The sequence below is a fragment of the Gymnoscopelus braueri genome (assembly GCF_963280865.1).
Source record: "Gymnoscopelus braueri genome assembly, chromosome: 18".
Lineage (NCBI taxonomy): Eukaryota > Metazoa > Chordata > Actinopteri > Myctophiformes > Myctophidae > Gymnoscopelus > Gymnoscopelus braueri.
In genome coordinates, this window is record NC_137618.1 from 34,353,021 (window position 1) to 34,370,526 (window position 17,506).

At 42.2% G+C, this 17,506-nt stretch overlaps 2 protein-coding genes across 2 annotated transcripts; one reads left to right on the plus strand and one right to left on the minus strand.

Annotated features, from left to right (window-relative positions):
- Positions 1–2,779: 2,779 nt before the first annotated feature.
- Positions 2,780–11,172, minus strand: ehhadh (enoyl-CoA, hydratase/3-hydroxyacyl CoA dehydrogenase). Its single transcript, XM_080456996.1, has 7 exons — positions 10,962–11,172; positions 9,679–9,782; positions 9,330–9,499; positions 8,549–8,660; positions 7,924–8,028; positions 4,944–5,288; positions 2,780–4,428 (listed from the first exon to the last, which is right to left on the minus strand). The coding sequence occupies exons 1-7, from the start codon at positions 11,033–11,035 to the stop codon at positions 3,179–3,181; spliced, it is 2,160 nt and encodes a 719-aa protein (XP_080313122.1). The 5' UTR covers positions 11,036–11,172; the 3' UTR covers positions 2,780–3,178.
- A 1,545-nt stretch (positions 11,173–12,717) lies between these two features.
- tmem41aa (transmembrane protein 41aa) lies at positions 12,718–17,500 on the plus strand. Its single transcript, XM_080412898.1, has 5 exons — positions 12,718–12,935; positions 13,478–13,628; positions 13,814–13,975; positions 14,251–14,389; positions 14,639–17,500. The coding sequence occupies exons 1-5, from the start codon at positions 12,784–12,786 to the stop codon at positions 14,857–14,859; spliced, it is 825 nt and encodes a 274-aa protein (XP_080269024.1). The 5' UTR covers positions 12,718–12,783; the 3' UTR covers positions 14,860–17,500.
- The last annotated feature ends 6 nt before the right edge of the window (positions 17,501–17,506 follow it).

Here is a 17,506-nt window from a genome sequence, read left to right on the forward strand (position 1 = left end):
TGCACCTACATCCTATGAGCTTAAGTATTTAGTTATCACATTCATTATTCATAATTTATCAACTGCAATGAAACAAGGAGCATGGTGGCTCACTGTGTTAAGAAGCTTGATACATATTCCCCAGGTCCGGGGTTCAAATCTGGCCAAGGGTGGCCTACTATTGAATGGTCTGATAAAACGTGATAATCTCCCATTCAATGCATTGATAGCATCCGAATGGGGTGGTATTGAAGACTAACATCCATATAACACTTAAGGCACAAGGAAAACCATGATGAAAAACATAGCATGGTGGCTCACAGTGTTAAGACACTCTCTACTTGTTCCCAAGCTCCTATAGGTTCAAATCCCTCCAAGGGGTGGCCTACTCGTTACAGCCAAGCATCTTTTGAAGACTAACATCCATAATAACACAAAAAGTGATGACACAATTAAGGAGCATGGTGGCTCACTCTGCTAAGACACTCTCTACAGTACATGTTACCAAGGTCCTGGGTTAAAATCCTAACCAAGGGTGATCTCGGGGTAGGTTTTTGGCATAGGCATGGGGGTGCAATGCCCCACTAAACGCCATGACTGCCCCACCAAACCAACATTCAAACATACCTAATTTCAAAAAGAACTATTTTTAACTATTTGAAACACTACAACTACTGCACCAAACCGACACCGCTTCATCCCAAAATTTGGACAACTTCCAAAATGTTGTGTTCATGTCTTTTTAGTATGTCCGAAAGATTATTAGTAACTAAATAGTATGTGAGATGCAAGACAACTAATCAACTATGAACCATGGTGGTACAGTGGTAAGATACAGAACTTGAGAAATAGAGATAGCAGATTCTGCCATCTATATTTCTCAAATTCTGTATCTTACAACTGTAAGATACAGAACTGTAAAGTTGGTTCAAATCCATCTTTTGTAAGATTGTCACTCTGCATATTAACTCCACTCTGTATCTAAATGCTAAATAAGTAATCATTTGTTACAAAAGTCATGCATGCTTCTGTGGTGCGGGAGATAAGTCTGTGCTTTGAAAACCTAAGTTTCTTGGTCCAAAACCAAGGTTGAGTATTTTTTCCTGGCTGAGTTTGTACCTGGCTCTAATCTTTCAAGATGGTTCCACCTTTTGAGAAAACATAAAATGCTTAAAACTTTTTAAGTAAATAAGAAGAAAAAAAAAGCTTAAATTAATTTAAAAAATCACATCAATATATAAATGTATTAAGCTCTTCCCTCTGGAGGTGGGCTCCCTCCCCTATACGGAGCCAAAAGAGGGAGTGAGGATGGAGGTGGGCTGCCTCCATGCTCTTGGCCTTACAGAAAAATAAGAAGAAGACTGGCATGGCCTGACTAATATCACTGCGTAGATATTAGGGCTTTCCAGGCTAACTATAGCCTACAGGGTCTACACATATTAGCCATCTGTAAGAAGCCTAATCAAACTAAGCCAAGTCTACCCATTTACAGCAGAAATACAATTCAATTTACAGCATAATCCAAATATAATTAATCACTGAATGAGGTGTTTAACTAAATATTTACTTACTGACAGCCACAACAGAAGAAAAAAAGCTTATTTCTGAGCTTGTTCTCGATCAACCTAATTATACATCCTGCCTCCTGGAGTTAACATGTGACTACCACACAAAAGATTTTTTAACACAGATGAAGCTTCTCCATTTTCCTTGTGCCACCAGGTCTTTCACACAACACTCTCCCTGACAGAATGATAGAATTTGTAAATCTGTACGTCCATGATCAGGGTTCATTATAAGATATGTGCCAACTGTAAAAAACTGAAATCAGCTGTTTTATACATTGCTTTTCTTCTTTGAGACCGTCTCTACTCTACTTCACACTCATGAAATGCCAGTATTCACTGAGATATTAAACTCGCTTGTTATCCAGTGTGACATCAAATACATGAATCAACTTGGCTATGAGAGCTTGCTTACCTAACCTTTTTTATGTCAAATGTTCTCTTTAATATTGTGGTTTCTGATTGCCTAATTGTTCTTTTAAATAATAGCTCCACATTCTGATAGTAGGCTACTCATTGGTATAGAATGTATGTTCAGTAACAGGAGTCTCCCTGTCTTTCCAGCTCTTTAGTAAGCAGAAATTCCATTTTATCCAATCAGGAGAGAGAACTCACACAGGATATAGATTCAACAAGTGATGACACAAAGAAATTAGCAGACAAAATTGGTACGCTTTCCTGATTGGCTAATGATTGGGGACTCACCTGAAAATCTATTTTCTGTTAATTATTAAAAGGATCCCTGGCTAATAAGCCAAATTTGACTTATGTATTATTGCCCTCTATAACTAAAATGTAAAATGAAAAACACCTTAAATACTTTAGTTATTTTACTTTTACTCAAGGGGGTCATATTTTATTAGCATATGCATTCCATAGGGCTGACAACCTGCCACGGGTGTTGTCCCCCTTCAGTAAAGGATTAACTATTTCTAAAATAAATCAAATATTTAAGGTGTTTTTAATTTTGGTTATAGACGGCAATTATAATGTATTAAGGCACATTTGGCTTATTAGCCAGTGATCATTTAAAGAGGTGGAGAGGCCCGCTACTAAACAAACACTCTATAGCAATGATTACTATCAGAATTTATATAATAATGTTAAAGTTTAGACAGAATAGAATAGCCCATAAAACTGTTATTTGGGCAGCTAAATATTTAAAACCCTAATCAAAATATGACAGTGGATAAATCATGATAATGTATAAGGTATGTAAGTACAGTACATTCAGACAATTTTCAAATATATTTATTAAGGCAACATGAGAATAGGTTTGCATACATGATTTGTACATATAGACATTAAGATCATAATCAGTGCTAGCCAAACAATGGCAATGCAGCAGTGTAAAGTATACTGTGCACAGTTTGCAGACAGCTGTACATTGGATTTATGGTTAAGAATTAGATGCATTTTAATATCAACATATGTCAGTAAGAATCAGAATCGTCCAGCAGCCTACCTCTGAACAAGGCTCTACTATTATACTCTCATAGCCACTGGCATGAATCTTGAGATATTAGCAATCACGCAAAGGTAAAGTATAATAGCCCCCAGTCATTACAGTCAACAATGATTTTAATAAAGGATACTGTATAATGAGAGATTAAAGCTGATATCTTAAATTAGATTTAGAGTTGGCTGCGGAACCCCTTTATGATCTCGTTCCACTTCTGGATAGGGGGGCTGCCGCTGGCCACCAGCTTCCTGAGCAGACTGCTGGGCTCCAGGTAAGGGACATCTTGGTGGACCTGGTGGTAATGCTCCAGCCTCTCCAGGACCCTCGCTAGCCCCACCGTGCCTGCATAGAACATGGGACCCCCGCGGTGCCTGGGCCAGCCATAACCAAACACATAGATGGCATCGATGTCTTCAGGCCCTGCAGCTATGCCGTCCTCCAGAATACGGAAGCCCTCATTGATCAAGGGGTAGAAGCAGCGCTCTAGCACCTCTTGCTGGTCGATGCTGCGTGCCACCAGGCCGTGCCGGGCTCGGTACTCCTCCAGAAAGCTGTGCAGCCTTGGGTCAGACCTGGGTGTTCGACCCCCGGGTCCATCATATAGGTACCAGCCTCTGCCTGTTTTTTGACCAAACCAGCCCTGCTCGCAGATCAAGTCTGCCAGAGGGCTGTACCTGCGACCTTGCCGGACTCTCATTGGCTTCCCCGGTGCCATGTCAGGCCCCGTCTGCCCATCTTGCTTCCTGATCCTCCAGCCCACGTCCAACCCAGAGAGGTCAGACATTGTGAACACGCCCATGGCCATGCCAAACTCCTCCAGCACCCGGTCCACCAGCTCAGGGGTCGCTCCCTCCTCCAACAGGAAGTTGGCTTGCTCCAGATATGGCTTCAGCATGCGGTTGCCCACAAACCCTGGACAGTTGCCCACAGCCACACTGACTTTACCCATCCTCTTTCCCAGATGCATGGCAGTAGCCACCGCATTGGGGGAAGAGCGAGGACCGTACACCACCTCCAAAAGCTTCATGACGTGGGCCGGGGCAAAGAAGTGCATCCCCACCACCAGCTCAGGTCTGCTGGTTTGAGAGGCCAGGCGGTCCACATCTAGACCGGAGGTGTTGGTACACAGCAGGGTACCAGGTTTGCACACAGCGGACAGCTGCTGAAACAGTTTCTCTTTCAAGGTCATGTCTTCAAAAACGGCTTCAATGATAAGGTCAACCTCTGTCACAGCCTTGAGGTCAGGGCTGTACTGGACCAAATCAACGGGAGAAGCCACCCCGCGTCTCTGAGCCCCGCGCTCCAACATGTCCGACACCGCCTGCTTCGCCTCAGCCAGCTGCTGCTGCGTCTCCACGGCAACCACAGATATCCCGGTCTGAGCCAGAGCCACAGCAATACCTCTTCCCATGGTGCCCAGGCCTGAGGGACAGACAACACCAGGTCAGCATGGTGCTACTTTGAATCTCCTCCACATTGACTCGTAAATCACATCCGACTAATCAAAACATCTGTTAATGATACTGTTAATCATCAACCTATACATAATTAGGAATTTAACAGTAGAAATACATTTTTGAATAATATGCACTTGCCAGATTGAAATTGTGTTCAGCATGACTGCGCATGCTAAATAACACTTATTTTCTAAGCCTTGCATTTTTTCCCCTGATGCACAAGCTGGTGAGTTCCACATATCCAGATTGTCTCACATCCACTCCCCTCTGCTGGGAGAAGAGTGTTTACCCACTTAAACCCAGATTGACTGTAAACGAAGGCCTATTCTCCACACACAATATGTCCAAGAGGCTCACATTCCAATTCTTCAGATTAGGGTTAAAATGAACAATGAACATGGCGATATGGTTCCAATATGTATTCCTGGATATATATAAGAGTTAAGAGAAAGAGAAATTTAATTAGCCTGGAGACAGTACCAATGACAGCTGCTTTGCGGACAGGTACAGGCTTGCTGGTGTCCCAGTGGGCTCCGCTGGGCAGCCTCCACCTGCCCACAGCTCTCTGTGCAAAGAAGCAGTACTGCAGGGCCCGAGCCTGGTCAGAGTTGAAGAGGGTGGCCATCAGTTTACTCTCCTGCTCCATGCCCTCTAGGTATGGCAAAGTGGCAGCAGCCCTCACTGCTTGGATGCACGCAATTGGAGCCGTGGCTCCACGGGAACTCCTGTGCACCCGCTGCATCGCCCCCTCAATCAGAGCATCAAGGTCTGGGGGAGCAGGACACGGACGTGTGCTTAGACGACGGTGGCCATCTACGGGTTTTCCTGAAACCGGGACATTAATGAGTAATCTGGAGTTAACGGTGAAACAGAAAAGTGCTCAATGATACAGACACAATTTTCATGCTACTTTTTTCGTTTTAATACAGGAAAGTATATAACCAACTCCTGTCAGCATTTTACCAATTTTCAGAGAGCGCTCAGTGGAGTAGGACTCGGTATGCAGGATTTTCCTGACACAATCATCCACTCAACTTCCAAGAGCCCCAATAGTTTCTCAGAGTACAGGGAATTTACAGACCATTTCCTGGATAATCAGAGTCCCTCTCCACCAGAGCACTGTCATAGTTCACCCTGAACAACGCAGATATGGAATGAAGTGAAGAGGCTGCAATTTGGTCCCCAGGCAAAATAGCCGTTTGGTGAAGAAAAAAAAAAAGGAAGGGAAATTGCATTTCTGTGATGCACAAGTCTGTGAAAGGACTGGTACAGGACTAGAGAAATCGTAACGAGGGGGGTCTACGTGAATACATTTTAATACCGGAGCCAGAAAACTCAACACAGCAGAAAACTGTCTGTCAGCAGTGATTTAAGCTGGGGAACAATGGGAGAGAAAGGGGATGACCGCTCGGCTAAAACCTTGTTAAAAGCATCTTAATTCCCTTTCCTGTCTCCTCTGACATGATTACATGAGACAGCACTCAGATCCCTCTGCAGCTCCATTGAATTACACTCGTGGGTCTGGGCCAGAAACTGGGTCAGCATGGCAATGCTTAAAGGGACAGCAGCCAGCGATAGGCAGCGATTGATTGATGTATGGCTACCATTAAGGCCAGTAACAACTTTATCATGCATTTCATCATCAACAGAACAACAGGGGAAAGAGCACTGTGTGAAATCAAATATCAGGTCACCTTTACATTAAAAATGCATCGTGTAATGTACCATAAGATGTCCAGTGTGATGCAGTGTACTCTATGGGCGGCATTATTGCAGCGGTTAATCTGTAAATGGTTGAACTGTCGATGGATTTGTTGGGAGGGCTGGACATCATGACAGATGTAGCAGGCAGATGTTGCAACTATTGGGGTAAAATGTTAATCTCTTAGACAAGAAGAGAAATCAGTCTATTTGTGTGCACATGCATCTATACAGCACATGCCCTTGTGCCAGCCTGAGTGTTGTGTTACATTTGTGGGCTTTAAGTGTAATGAATACAGAATCAATTAGTCCTTTCTCCTGATTAATGCATGCATCCCAGTGACATTACTTAGACCACTGACTCTCAGAGCATTGTCCATTGTTGTTAGTAAGTAAATCACATTTTCTATCAGCATTTAACACATTTGCTAATCAACTGTAAAATCTGACATATAACAGATAATCTCCTTCGGTTTAGTTCCTAACTCCTCAAATCTCCAGTATGTAGGCTCTTGGCATTTCTCAATCTGATTCACTGTAAGCCTAAGCTTTTCTAACATCAACACACACACATTCCCTCCCACTCAAAAAGTGAGCTTGGCAGCGCAGTGGAAGAGGAGAAGAATGATTATGTGAAGGGCTTGTGTTCTCTCAACATCATGCAGTCACTATATACACTATACTGAAGATGTTTCACATCCATTACAGCTGAGAAAAAATATTATGGATCAATAACATTTTACACAGGAGAGGTCATTTATGCCTTTGAGGCAATAAAGGATTCTGCCTGAGATGCATCAGCAAAACAGAGATTTTTCTTTTTCAAATAACAGGAAGCACATTAGCTGAAACACTTTGAATATGGGATGCCCGTCTACTGGTAGCCAGCATGAATGTTCTCAAAGTAAAGCATCTAATGACCCAATGCTCAGGATACATCCTGCATTGTACATTTAATGCTGAGCTGAGCACAGTATTCCGTTATGTTACCCTGATGTGTACTCTTGCACTGTTTGCCCACAGACCCACACCCAAGCAGGTGGTACATGTTATTGAGTCATGTTACCCGAGGGAGTACATAAATAAGCCTGTTGTGTAAATTGTTTTGAATAATTTGCTTCATCTTCTTCACACAAGGAATGGTTGAGATACAAAATCAAGGGAAAAATCTATAAGGAAATCATTTTTTCCAAGAGAGTGCAACACATGCATATTTAATTGTTTTGTGTGTTTGTTTGTTTTTAAAGGAGGGGGAAAAATGTGTTATGACAACCAGCATTCTTTTTCTTCGCACATTAATATTGTGTAGCGTGTCTGGGTGTATCATCCTTTTCACAGAAGACAGATATAATTTCTCCTGAACCCCACGGCACCCTTTAGCAAATCATACACCAGGCAAATCAATGCGAGTCAGAAATAAAAGGCTATCCCAATCTAAATGAAGGGTGGGCAGGCAGGAGCCTATGATTAATATTCCAACAATGTTTGTCTCCATTCGCCCTTCTGAATAATACAGCAACAGCTCTGACAGAGCCATGAAACATTTATCTATGATGTGGTGGAGGTTCTGCCTGCCGTGTTCTCTTCTTCCTCCGATTCTGCCATCAGAGTGTCCCAGGGGGACACAGTTCAACTGGACTTTGTTAAATACCTGCTCTGAGGCCACTTTCTGGACTCTTTTCCCTTTTGTAGTGAGGTGAAATCAGTCGATTAAAAGGACACTAGAGCCCCTGAAGGAGGGTATAGCTTTTCCTCTCACCTGCAACACTCAGGGCAAACTTGACAGCCACCTGAAGCGTGTCTTCATCTACAACCTGGTCAACTATTCCCAGCTTCAGAGCCTCAGCAGCCGTCACGTGGCGGCCTGTGGAAGGCATGAAAGGGTAAATACAGCTCTGCTAAGAAAGCCTACCATATTATAGTCCTGGGATTAATGCTTTTGGGGAAATTCAGTTGTAATCTACTAAAGGGCATTGCGTTGATGACAAAGAAAATGAATGAATACTCCCCCCTGCTGGACATCAGGATACACTACAAATATATTGTTAATAGCCATAGTGCTAAAGGCAGAGCAGTACAGCACTTACAGTACAATCACATAAACTTTACACATATATAGACGATACAGATAGATTTCTTAATAAATATTGAATGTAGAAATAAATCAATATAATTTCACTTGAGAACATGGATATGCAAACAACAGTTGCACAAATACCTCCAACAACAAAACTAATAATCCAAATCTGGAGTTTATGCCAATTTAATATTTCTAGAAGAAGCCAAGCTGGCAGTAATGATAGCACTTCATCACACCATTGTTGTGTGTGCTCTGTATTAAAGTGGCTTTTGTATCATCTACTCAGTGAGTAAGACTATGATACCTGTGGTGATGAGCTCTAAGGCAGCCGGCACCCCAATGAGCCTAGGAAGACGCTGGGACCCCCCAGCAGCGGGCAACAAACCCAGAGTCACCTCTGGAAGGCCCAGGCGAGCCTAAGAGAACACACACATGCACACAAAATCTTCTTAATATTGTGAATAGCGTAGTCAGAAATGTCCTCCACTTATTATGTTTTATTATGTTCATAGCCCTGTCTGACTCAATTTCTAAAGTCTATTTTATACTTAGTTGCACATCGCCGCCACTCGCCGAAAGTAACCGATTTTCAAGTGGACAACAACGTATGTCCAGATATATTATCGTGCATGCAAGGACACAACAGAGAATGGTGAATTTTCTAAAATAGCATGTCTACAAGCTGTCAAGCTAACAACACGTCACACATGGTGAGCTTGTAGATCTTTATATTCTAAACTTTTCACCTGTAATGAGTAATGACGGAGTAACATCGGGAAGTCATGATTGAGTACAATGGACCACAATGGAAACAAGCTCCTTGGGGCTTCTTGTGTTATCCTGTCCATAAAATGTATTATTTATTCATTTTACTGTAATACCTGTACTGTTAACAAACGTATTAATAAAGTATTCAATCAATCAAAATGCCAGGGTGAAAGTGGTTAAACAACAGCTGTATGTAGACATTGACACCATGGTGAGAATGAGAGTGAGTGAGTGAGTGAGTGAGTGAGTGAGTGAGTGAGTGAGTGAGTGAGTGATTGAGTCATAGAAAGTGAGAGAGATGTAAAATGTAAACAAACTTTGGAATGTGCAATGCGATAGTGACACCCCAGGGCCAACTCTAGACCTCCTCCAAAAGCCATTCCTTCTATGGCTGCCACCACTGGCTTGTCCCCTGCCTCTATGGCGTGAATCATCGGTACCAGCGGAGGGCCAGACATTGGACCCGCAAACTCCTTGATATCTGCTCCTGTTTCCCAAACACAAACCAAGGAGCTAATAAGGAACACAAATAAAATAGCAGGATCACAGTGATCTTTGTGAACACTGAAATGCCAATAAGAGAACAAAGAGTTTAGCTGTTAGATTAAAATGTGACTAATTTGAGTCGTAATATTTGCATGATGTTCTATAGAAAAAGCTCATTACCGCCACAGAATTTCCCATCCTTTCCACAGATGACCACAGACTTCACCTTGGAATCGCTGAGTGCTCTCTGCACTGTATCAACGATGCCCTGCCTCACCGCGGCACTGCAAGACAAAGAGAAGCACAACTTTATGAGACATTAGTTTACTATTCGTGCTATTGATTAACAAGACTGAGCTGCACCAACATGGTGTTTCAGACTGGGACCTCTGATAGACAGCTATGGCCAGGTCGTCTAATGAGACAGGTCTTTTAGAACAGCCAAAAGGATAATGCCACAGGGCCGTCAGCATTTCCTCTAGTCTGTGCTGTGATGCAGAACGGGGCATTCAAAAGACAATGAATAGTTTTTCCTTTTTTAAATTGAACAAGTCAACATCAATAAATAGACACATTACATGCAGTTGGGTTAAGGTACATAATGGGCCATAGCTCTGTGGTCCAAGTGCAGCTCCCTTTGACATCAATGCCCATCCCAAATAACAAAATTGCACTCTGCTCTACACTGCTCTACAAAGTCACAGGAGTGTTTTTTTAACTAGTCGGAACGTCAGAATAAAATCAGATCTCAATGGCTCTGTTTGGGACCAATAGAGGAGGCGGTCACCTTTGATCATGTGGCCTTTTGGGTAAAAAGTACTGTTAAGTACAATATTGAGGTATTTTTTACTTTGGTGGAGTATTTCCAATTTTCTATACTTTTACTTCTCTACTTCTCAGAGACAAATATTGTACTTTTACTGCACTACAATAATTTGACAACTTTAGTTACTAGTCACTTTGTAGCTTTTGATTATTATTACAAAACATGTATTTGAAAATAGCCGATCTACAAGCTCACATTGCGATTTGCTGTTTTCAAAAGATTTATACATTTGAAAACTTGTGAAATTGGACATTCTGCATAATGAGTACTAATACTTTTGGTACTTTAAAGGGATACTTCACTTTCCGCCGGGGGACACATTTAAAAAAAATATTAAAAATAAATGAAAAAAGTTATGGAAAATTCATGGCCCCCTCACACATTAGTAGGACACTCTAATGCGTGAGGGGGCCATGAATTTTCCATAACTTTTTTCATTTATTTTTAATATTTTTTTTAAATGTGTCCCCGGCCCTAAAGTGAAGTATCCCTTTAAGTTTGATACCAATACTTTTGTACTTTTAAGTACATTTTGAATTCCGGACTTTTACTTGTAACAGAGTATTTCAACATTTAAGTATTGATACTTTTACTTAAGTAAGAGTACTTTTTCCACCACTGACTTATGACAGCTCACCTGAGTGAGTTGACAGGAGGATTCTGAAGAGTGATCACTGCAACAGTTCCCGAAACCAGAGTATATTGAGCCATCGTCTCGTCAAAAGCCTACAAATGCTAAAATGTCCTTTGGTTGAGCAGCTTGTTGAACTTTGGAACATGTTTGGCACTTCTCCATTACCTTTACCATAGTTTGTTGTTATGCTAATTAACCTGGAAGAATATTGACACGGGATGTTACGTCATCACAGCTGCTGAGTGCCACGTCTTATCTCGTCCCCCTCTAGTGGACTTTATTCCCCGTTCCGCCGATGGCACCAGTCCAGAGTTGCCAAGTCCGCTTATTATAAGCAACTTTGGGCCAGTTTTTTGATTGATTGAATACTTCAATAGCACAGAAAGAACAGTTTAATACACGGTCAACTAAAACGATTGAAACCCAAGAAAGCACTATAGCTTGTTTCCATTGGGATCCATGTGTATTCATCATCGAAACATTTAATGACAGACAAATATTAGATAAAGTCAGTTACAAGTATTGGTATTAATTCACAGGTGGCAGTTTTTTACTTTTATTTTCTTCCCCTCTGGAGGGGCGTCTTGTTTCTACATAGGACCCCAATGGAAACACTTTTTGGGTGTTATCCTTTTAGACCAAGTGTTTGACTGTAGGCCTACTCGTGCTGTTTGTATTTCTGTTTCTGTCTAATACAATATTAAATCAATCAATCAAAAGTGTAATTGCTAAAGGCCATTTGGGCTTGCTCCCTACAGGTCTAACATGAATTCGTTTGACAGAGATTTATGATGTTATTCAAACACCTGATATACAACTGTCCTGTTGCAGGATCCCCATACACACCAAAATGCATAATAACCAGAAGTGAAAGAAGTTCTAAGATTTTTTTTTACTTTAGCAAAAGTAGCAATAAGCCAATAACACAATGTAGCTGGCCCTGTGGCAGCATAGATGTTAATTAATTGATGTGCTGCTGGGTAACTTAAAACACATCATAGTGTATCTAAAGTATATAATGTATTGTAGTGTGTGTGTGTTACAGAGGACCAGAGCTGATGACAAGACAAGGAGGAGAACAAGCCTGGAGACAATCTGGGAATCGTAAAAAAAAAGAAGTACATTTAGATTTTTTTCCTGCTGTTAGCAGGATCTGTCTTGAGAGATTAGCCTGGAGACGATCCAAAGTAATTTATAGGCCTACTTTTATTAGTGCCAGGCAAGGATGCTATGAAGGCTAAATGTCTGTATGCTTTATGTTGAGCTGATCACAAGATAGAAGGACAAGGACAAGAGGACAAGATACACACTTTTTGTCATGTAACGTAGCCTAGTCATTATTTTAGATGGTCAGTCTAGCCTGTGTTATTTTGTTAAAGGCTGTTTAAAAGCCTTAATTACCTGTGGGTTCATTATGTGAAACATTAACTTTCATTTTCATTCATTCATTAGTTATTTCATACCTCATTTTGTTGGACATTTGGTTTTATTCAACTTCTTTATAAATTCTTTATTCTTTATAATAAAAAAATGTAAGAATATTTTTTGAATGATATACAATGCAATGGAATGGTTGAAATGCAACATAAATTCATACCTATACAAATTCATCACGTGGTCTTTCTCACGCTGTGCGTGACAAGATATACGTTCACCTGTTTTTCTTGGTTTTCTTGTTTTTGGGGGCACTACAGTTGCGGCTTGCAATTGGTTCCCACGATTGCTTGTTTCTGTCGCGAGACCTGGCAACACCAGTGAGAGAGCTTGGCCAACTTCTGAGTTCGACTCGCTTGAGCTTTCAAACCAAACCAGTCGTCGTTGAATAATGCGCTCACTTGTTGGATTAGTGGTGGTGGTTGTTGTGGCTACATTATATCTGTTTGTGCTGTCCTCTCACCTTCCTGACGGACCTGCACGTCTTCACAACAATGTGGAGGATCAGGAGTCAGGAGACTCTCAGCAGCACAGTGACAGCAGGTGGTGTTGCTTTGCTAATAATGTTAGCTTATTATAAACGAATGAAACCACTTGGTTGATCCATTCCTGACATTAACAATCACTGTCGTTCACATTTATTGGCGATGTACTACTAACTCTCTCTGCGGGCGTGTGCGTGCGTGTGTGTGTGTGTGTGTGTGGGGGGAGTGACGCGCGGGAGATTTGGAACATGAATAACTCACTGATCGTCGCACTCGGCATCCACATTTAGTCACATTTTCACTGTAAAGACAGACAGATCCAGTATAATCGCATAGGAACTGTTCTGATCATTACCAATGTGCGCACACGACACGGCACGTGAGCACTCACTCACTCACTGCTCGTGAATAATAGACGAAGCTGGTGATGAGGAGACGAGGAGCAGGTACAGGATACAGGGGGCCTTTAATGGAACAGATGCTACAGAACGATAACGCCAGACCTAAAGAGATTGTGTGGCCTAGACATGGAAGGTGAGGAGATATTATTACTCTCACCCGTCCTCCTGAGTGACTGAGTGTTCTTTCTTGTCATTCCAGGCTGAAGTTCCCATCAGACCTGGAGGAGCTGAGGGAGTTGGCAGACCAGCTGCAGTTCTACAAGACGGAACACAGTGGATATGTCCTGCTCCTCTTCTGCAGCGCCTATCTCTACAAGCAGTCTTTTGCCATACCTGGTTCCTCTCTCCTAGTAAGACAGTCTTGTCTTGTCATCTTCTGTAGCTACTGTGTGGCTGGTGTTTACATTTGTCCAGTTTAACTGATGAAATGCAAATGCCACTCTTTGATGTGGAATGATAGTGTCAACTGTCAACATGTGGAAATACATTCTAATCTACACTCACCTATATGCTCTCCTGTCCTGTTATTGCTCAGAACATTCTAGCTGGGGCTATATTTGGATCATATCAAGGGCTGCTGCTTGCCTGTGTCCTTACCACTGTGGGTTCCACCATGTGTTACCTCCTGTCCCAAGCTTTTGGAAAACGGTACATCGTCAACCTCTTCCCCAATAAGGTCTCCATGCTACAGAGGAAGGTAGGGTTGTCTTACCACATAAAGCTGGCCTTACACTACAGTAACAGATTCTCTTCTCTATAATCTCAGTGTGTCAAAAGTCCGATTCCACTGGATGCGGTGTGGTTGCGTCACAACTTAGTTATTACCACTGGATTGAGGTTAAGATTGTTTTACATAGATAACTAATGTGACATTACCTATGACACCCAAAATAGATTTAAAAAAAGAGGTGTATACCTCCTGTTTCCATGCTTCTACTGAACATTGAACCTCACATTATGTTTCATTTCTAGGTGGAGGAGAACGAGGATTGTCTGTTCTTCTTCCTACTTTTCCTGAGATTTTTTCCCATGACCCCTAACTGGTTCTTAAACATGTCCGCCCCCATCGTCAACATCCCAATCACCTTCTTCTTCGGCTCAGTCTTCATTGGTAAGTAGTCATTGGGGAATGATGAACGGGAGGTGTAGGACAGAGGTGCTACATCTTCCTGGTGGGGGAGGATGGCAAGTGAGCCAGTAGGGTACAACTGCAGTGGCAACACAGAAGTGTTGGGCATAACGAATACATTGGGGAGAAAAATAGGGTTAAAATAATTACTACTCTGAACTTATAGGGGGTAAAAGTATTTTATAATGTCTCACGTGGGCTTGCTTCCTTGTCCCCTGTCTGCTGCCATAGGTCTGCTGCCATACAACTTCATCTGTGTCCAGACGGGAGCCATGCTGTCCGAGGTATCATCACTGGATGATCTGTTTTCCTGGGCTCGACTGCTCCAGCTACTGGCCATCGCCTGTGTGGCTCTGCTGCCTGGAGCCCTCATCCGTCACTACAGCCAGAGCAGACTCAAGCTGGACGTGCCGCAGAAGAACGCACTCATCACAGATAAGAAGGTCCAATAAGTCTGCCTGGAATGGAATGTGTCACCTGGGACTTTGTGTGCTGTCTGTATGTCAGAGACACGTGTGGCAGACAGTGTGTGTGCTTTAAAGAAAGGAAAATGTTCCGAATCAATCGGTGAGCCTCCAGAACACTTATCTGGCACTTGGTAGTGTTGTGAACACTGTTCATTTAGACACTTCAGCTCAGGATTAACCATTTACCATTTATTGCAATGATATTGCATTGAGTTTGGCGGTGTGACTCTGCTCCTGTGATATTACAGATTACCTGCGCAAGCATGACACAGAATCTGAGATCACAAACCCCCCAGAGCAGAACACTAATCTGGCACTAGGTAGTGTCGTGAACACTGAAATCCAAAGCCATTGACCAGTGGGATATAGATCTATTTTTTTATCCGTTGTACTTTGCTATTTCTGGGACAATGTAGGGATGACAATGTTAGCGTTTGGAAAAAGGATTGTGTGTTATCTAATGCTCTTCATCACAGCATCTGTGTGAGCACACTGTACATATGCTGTCTGTATTTTAAAGGAATATTTATGATGAGAAATGTCACAAGTTTGTCATTTCTGTCACACTTGTGCAATACTTTCTTGCTATAATGTGAATGGCCATTTATATTTTTGATACAGTTTTGCTTTAATTATTGGGGGATTTAAAGTGCCTTGGGAAGGGTCATGCAATTTGGATGTTTATTTAAAACCTCTACCTCCTCTATCTGTGGATTAGACTGTTCAGATAATAGGCCTACAGTGGTTATTCTAAGTTGTATTTTGTGAAAGTTATTTTATCATGATTTTGGCTGACTTGCATGCCATGTATTTACTGTAGGGCTGGGAAATACATCGATATTACGTAAATCGATATTGTGATGCGAGACTAGATATCGTCTGGGATTTTGGATATTGTAATATTCTGATAATATCACAATATTATGATATCCACAGTCCCAGACGATTTATTACGGATTATGGATATATTATGGATTTTGAGTAATATGGCATACGTGTTTTCTTTCTCTGGTTTTAAACGTTGCATGAGACTAAAGTGATGTAATCTTCTGAATTGAACTGACTGTTCTAGCTGTTCTGTTCTTTACCGACTTTATCAAAAATCTCATTGTGTAAATATTTTGTGAAAGCACACAATATCGATATCCAAGTACTACAACTAATAATAATACATTTTATTTGTATTGCACTTTACAAGTGCTAATTACAAAGTGTATTTGGTCAAACATATTGATATTTTACTTTGCCCATATCACCCAGCTCTACATGTAATATTGTACATCTACTTGCAGTATGTATCAACAGTGGTTGCAATTCTATTCTTTCTTCTTTTTTTTTGTTGCAATTACAAAATGATATTGATTCAATTCGGTTGATTTAGCTTATCTGGACTGTCTTGGGCCTGTTGTATCATTGCCTGGGACCAGACGAATTTGCCAGTGCAAAAAAGAAATTGCCCTCAGTCTGGCCACGCGAGGCTTGTTGTATCATGCCTTAATGTTTCTCTTAATTACTTGAAGCCCATGTTTGCATTTACTTTCTTTCAATCCTTGGCCCATGTCTAAAATGGTCCAGCAGTGTTTATGTTACAGGGAAATTGGAGAACCAGGGAAATTGGAGAAGGAGCACTCGTTTTCACCGCCCCCCCCAAGCAATTCTGTAAAAACAACACTAGAGGGAGCCACGAGCCAGGCTTCCCAACTAAAGTGCACACACATATATGGCCGCGACCACACACACACACACACGCGCACGCACACGTGCTCATGCTTTCAATTTAGAAACAACACTAGAGGGAGCCACGAGCCAGGCTTCCCAACTAAAGTGCACAGACATATATGGCTGCGACCACACACACACACACGCGCACGCGCTCATGCTTTCAATTTAGAAACAACACTAGAGGGAGCCACGAGCCAGGCTTCCCAACTAAAGTGCACAGACATATATGGCCGCGACCACACGCACGCTCACACGCTCATGCTTTCAATTTAGAAACAACACTAGAGGGAGCCACGAGCCAGGCTTCCCAACTAAAGTGCACAGACATATATGGCCGCGACCACACACACGCGCATGCGCACGCGCACGCGCTCATGCTTTCAATTTGGTTTATTGAATGCAGGACTGTTAAGATACTTTCACACACACACACACACACACACACACACACACACACACACACACAGCGCGGGCACTCGCGCCTCCTCGGCCTCAAGCTCTGCTGAGTCGGCGCGCCTCCGTCATGGACAATAACTATTATCACGTGTGCGTGTGAACGCGTGTTCAGCGTTCCCCTAGCGTAGCTTCCTGGTTGCTATGTGGGGGGGAACAACAAAAGACGGGTCCACGTCGCATCAAAGCCCCGCCTCGCCCCGAAGCCCCGTGCCTAAAAACGAGCGCTCTGTCTTCAATCTCCCTGGTTCTCCAATCTCCCTGTGACATTTACACTAATTGTGTGAATCTATGATCAGTATGTTTATATCCAGTTTGTCATGTTGGCCATTTGGGCATGTTGTATATTTTTGTAACTGATTGAATGGCAGTGGTCTTTCGTCAATCCTTTTAATGTAAATGTGAATTTGACTTTGACATTTTATGTAAATTAAAAAAACATTTGATCACACATCGC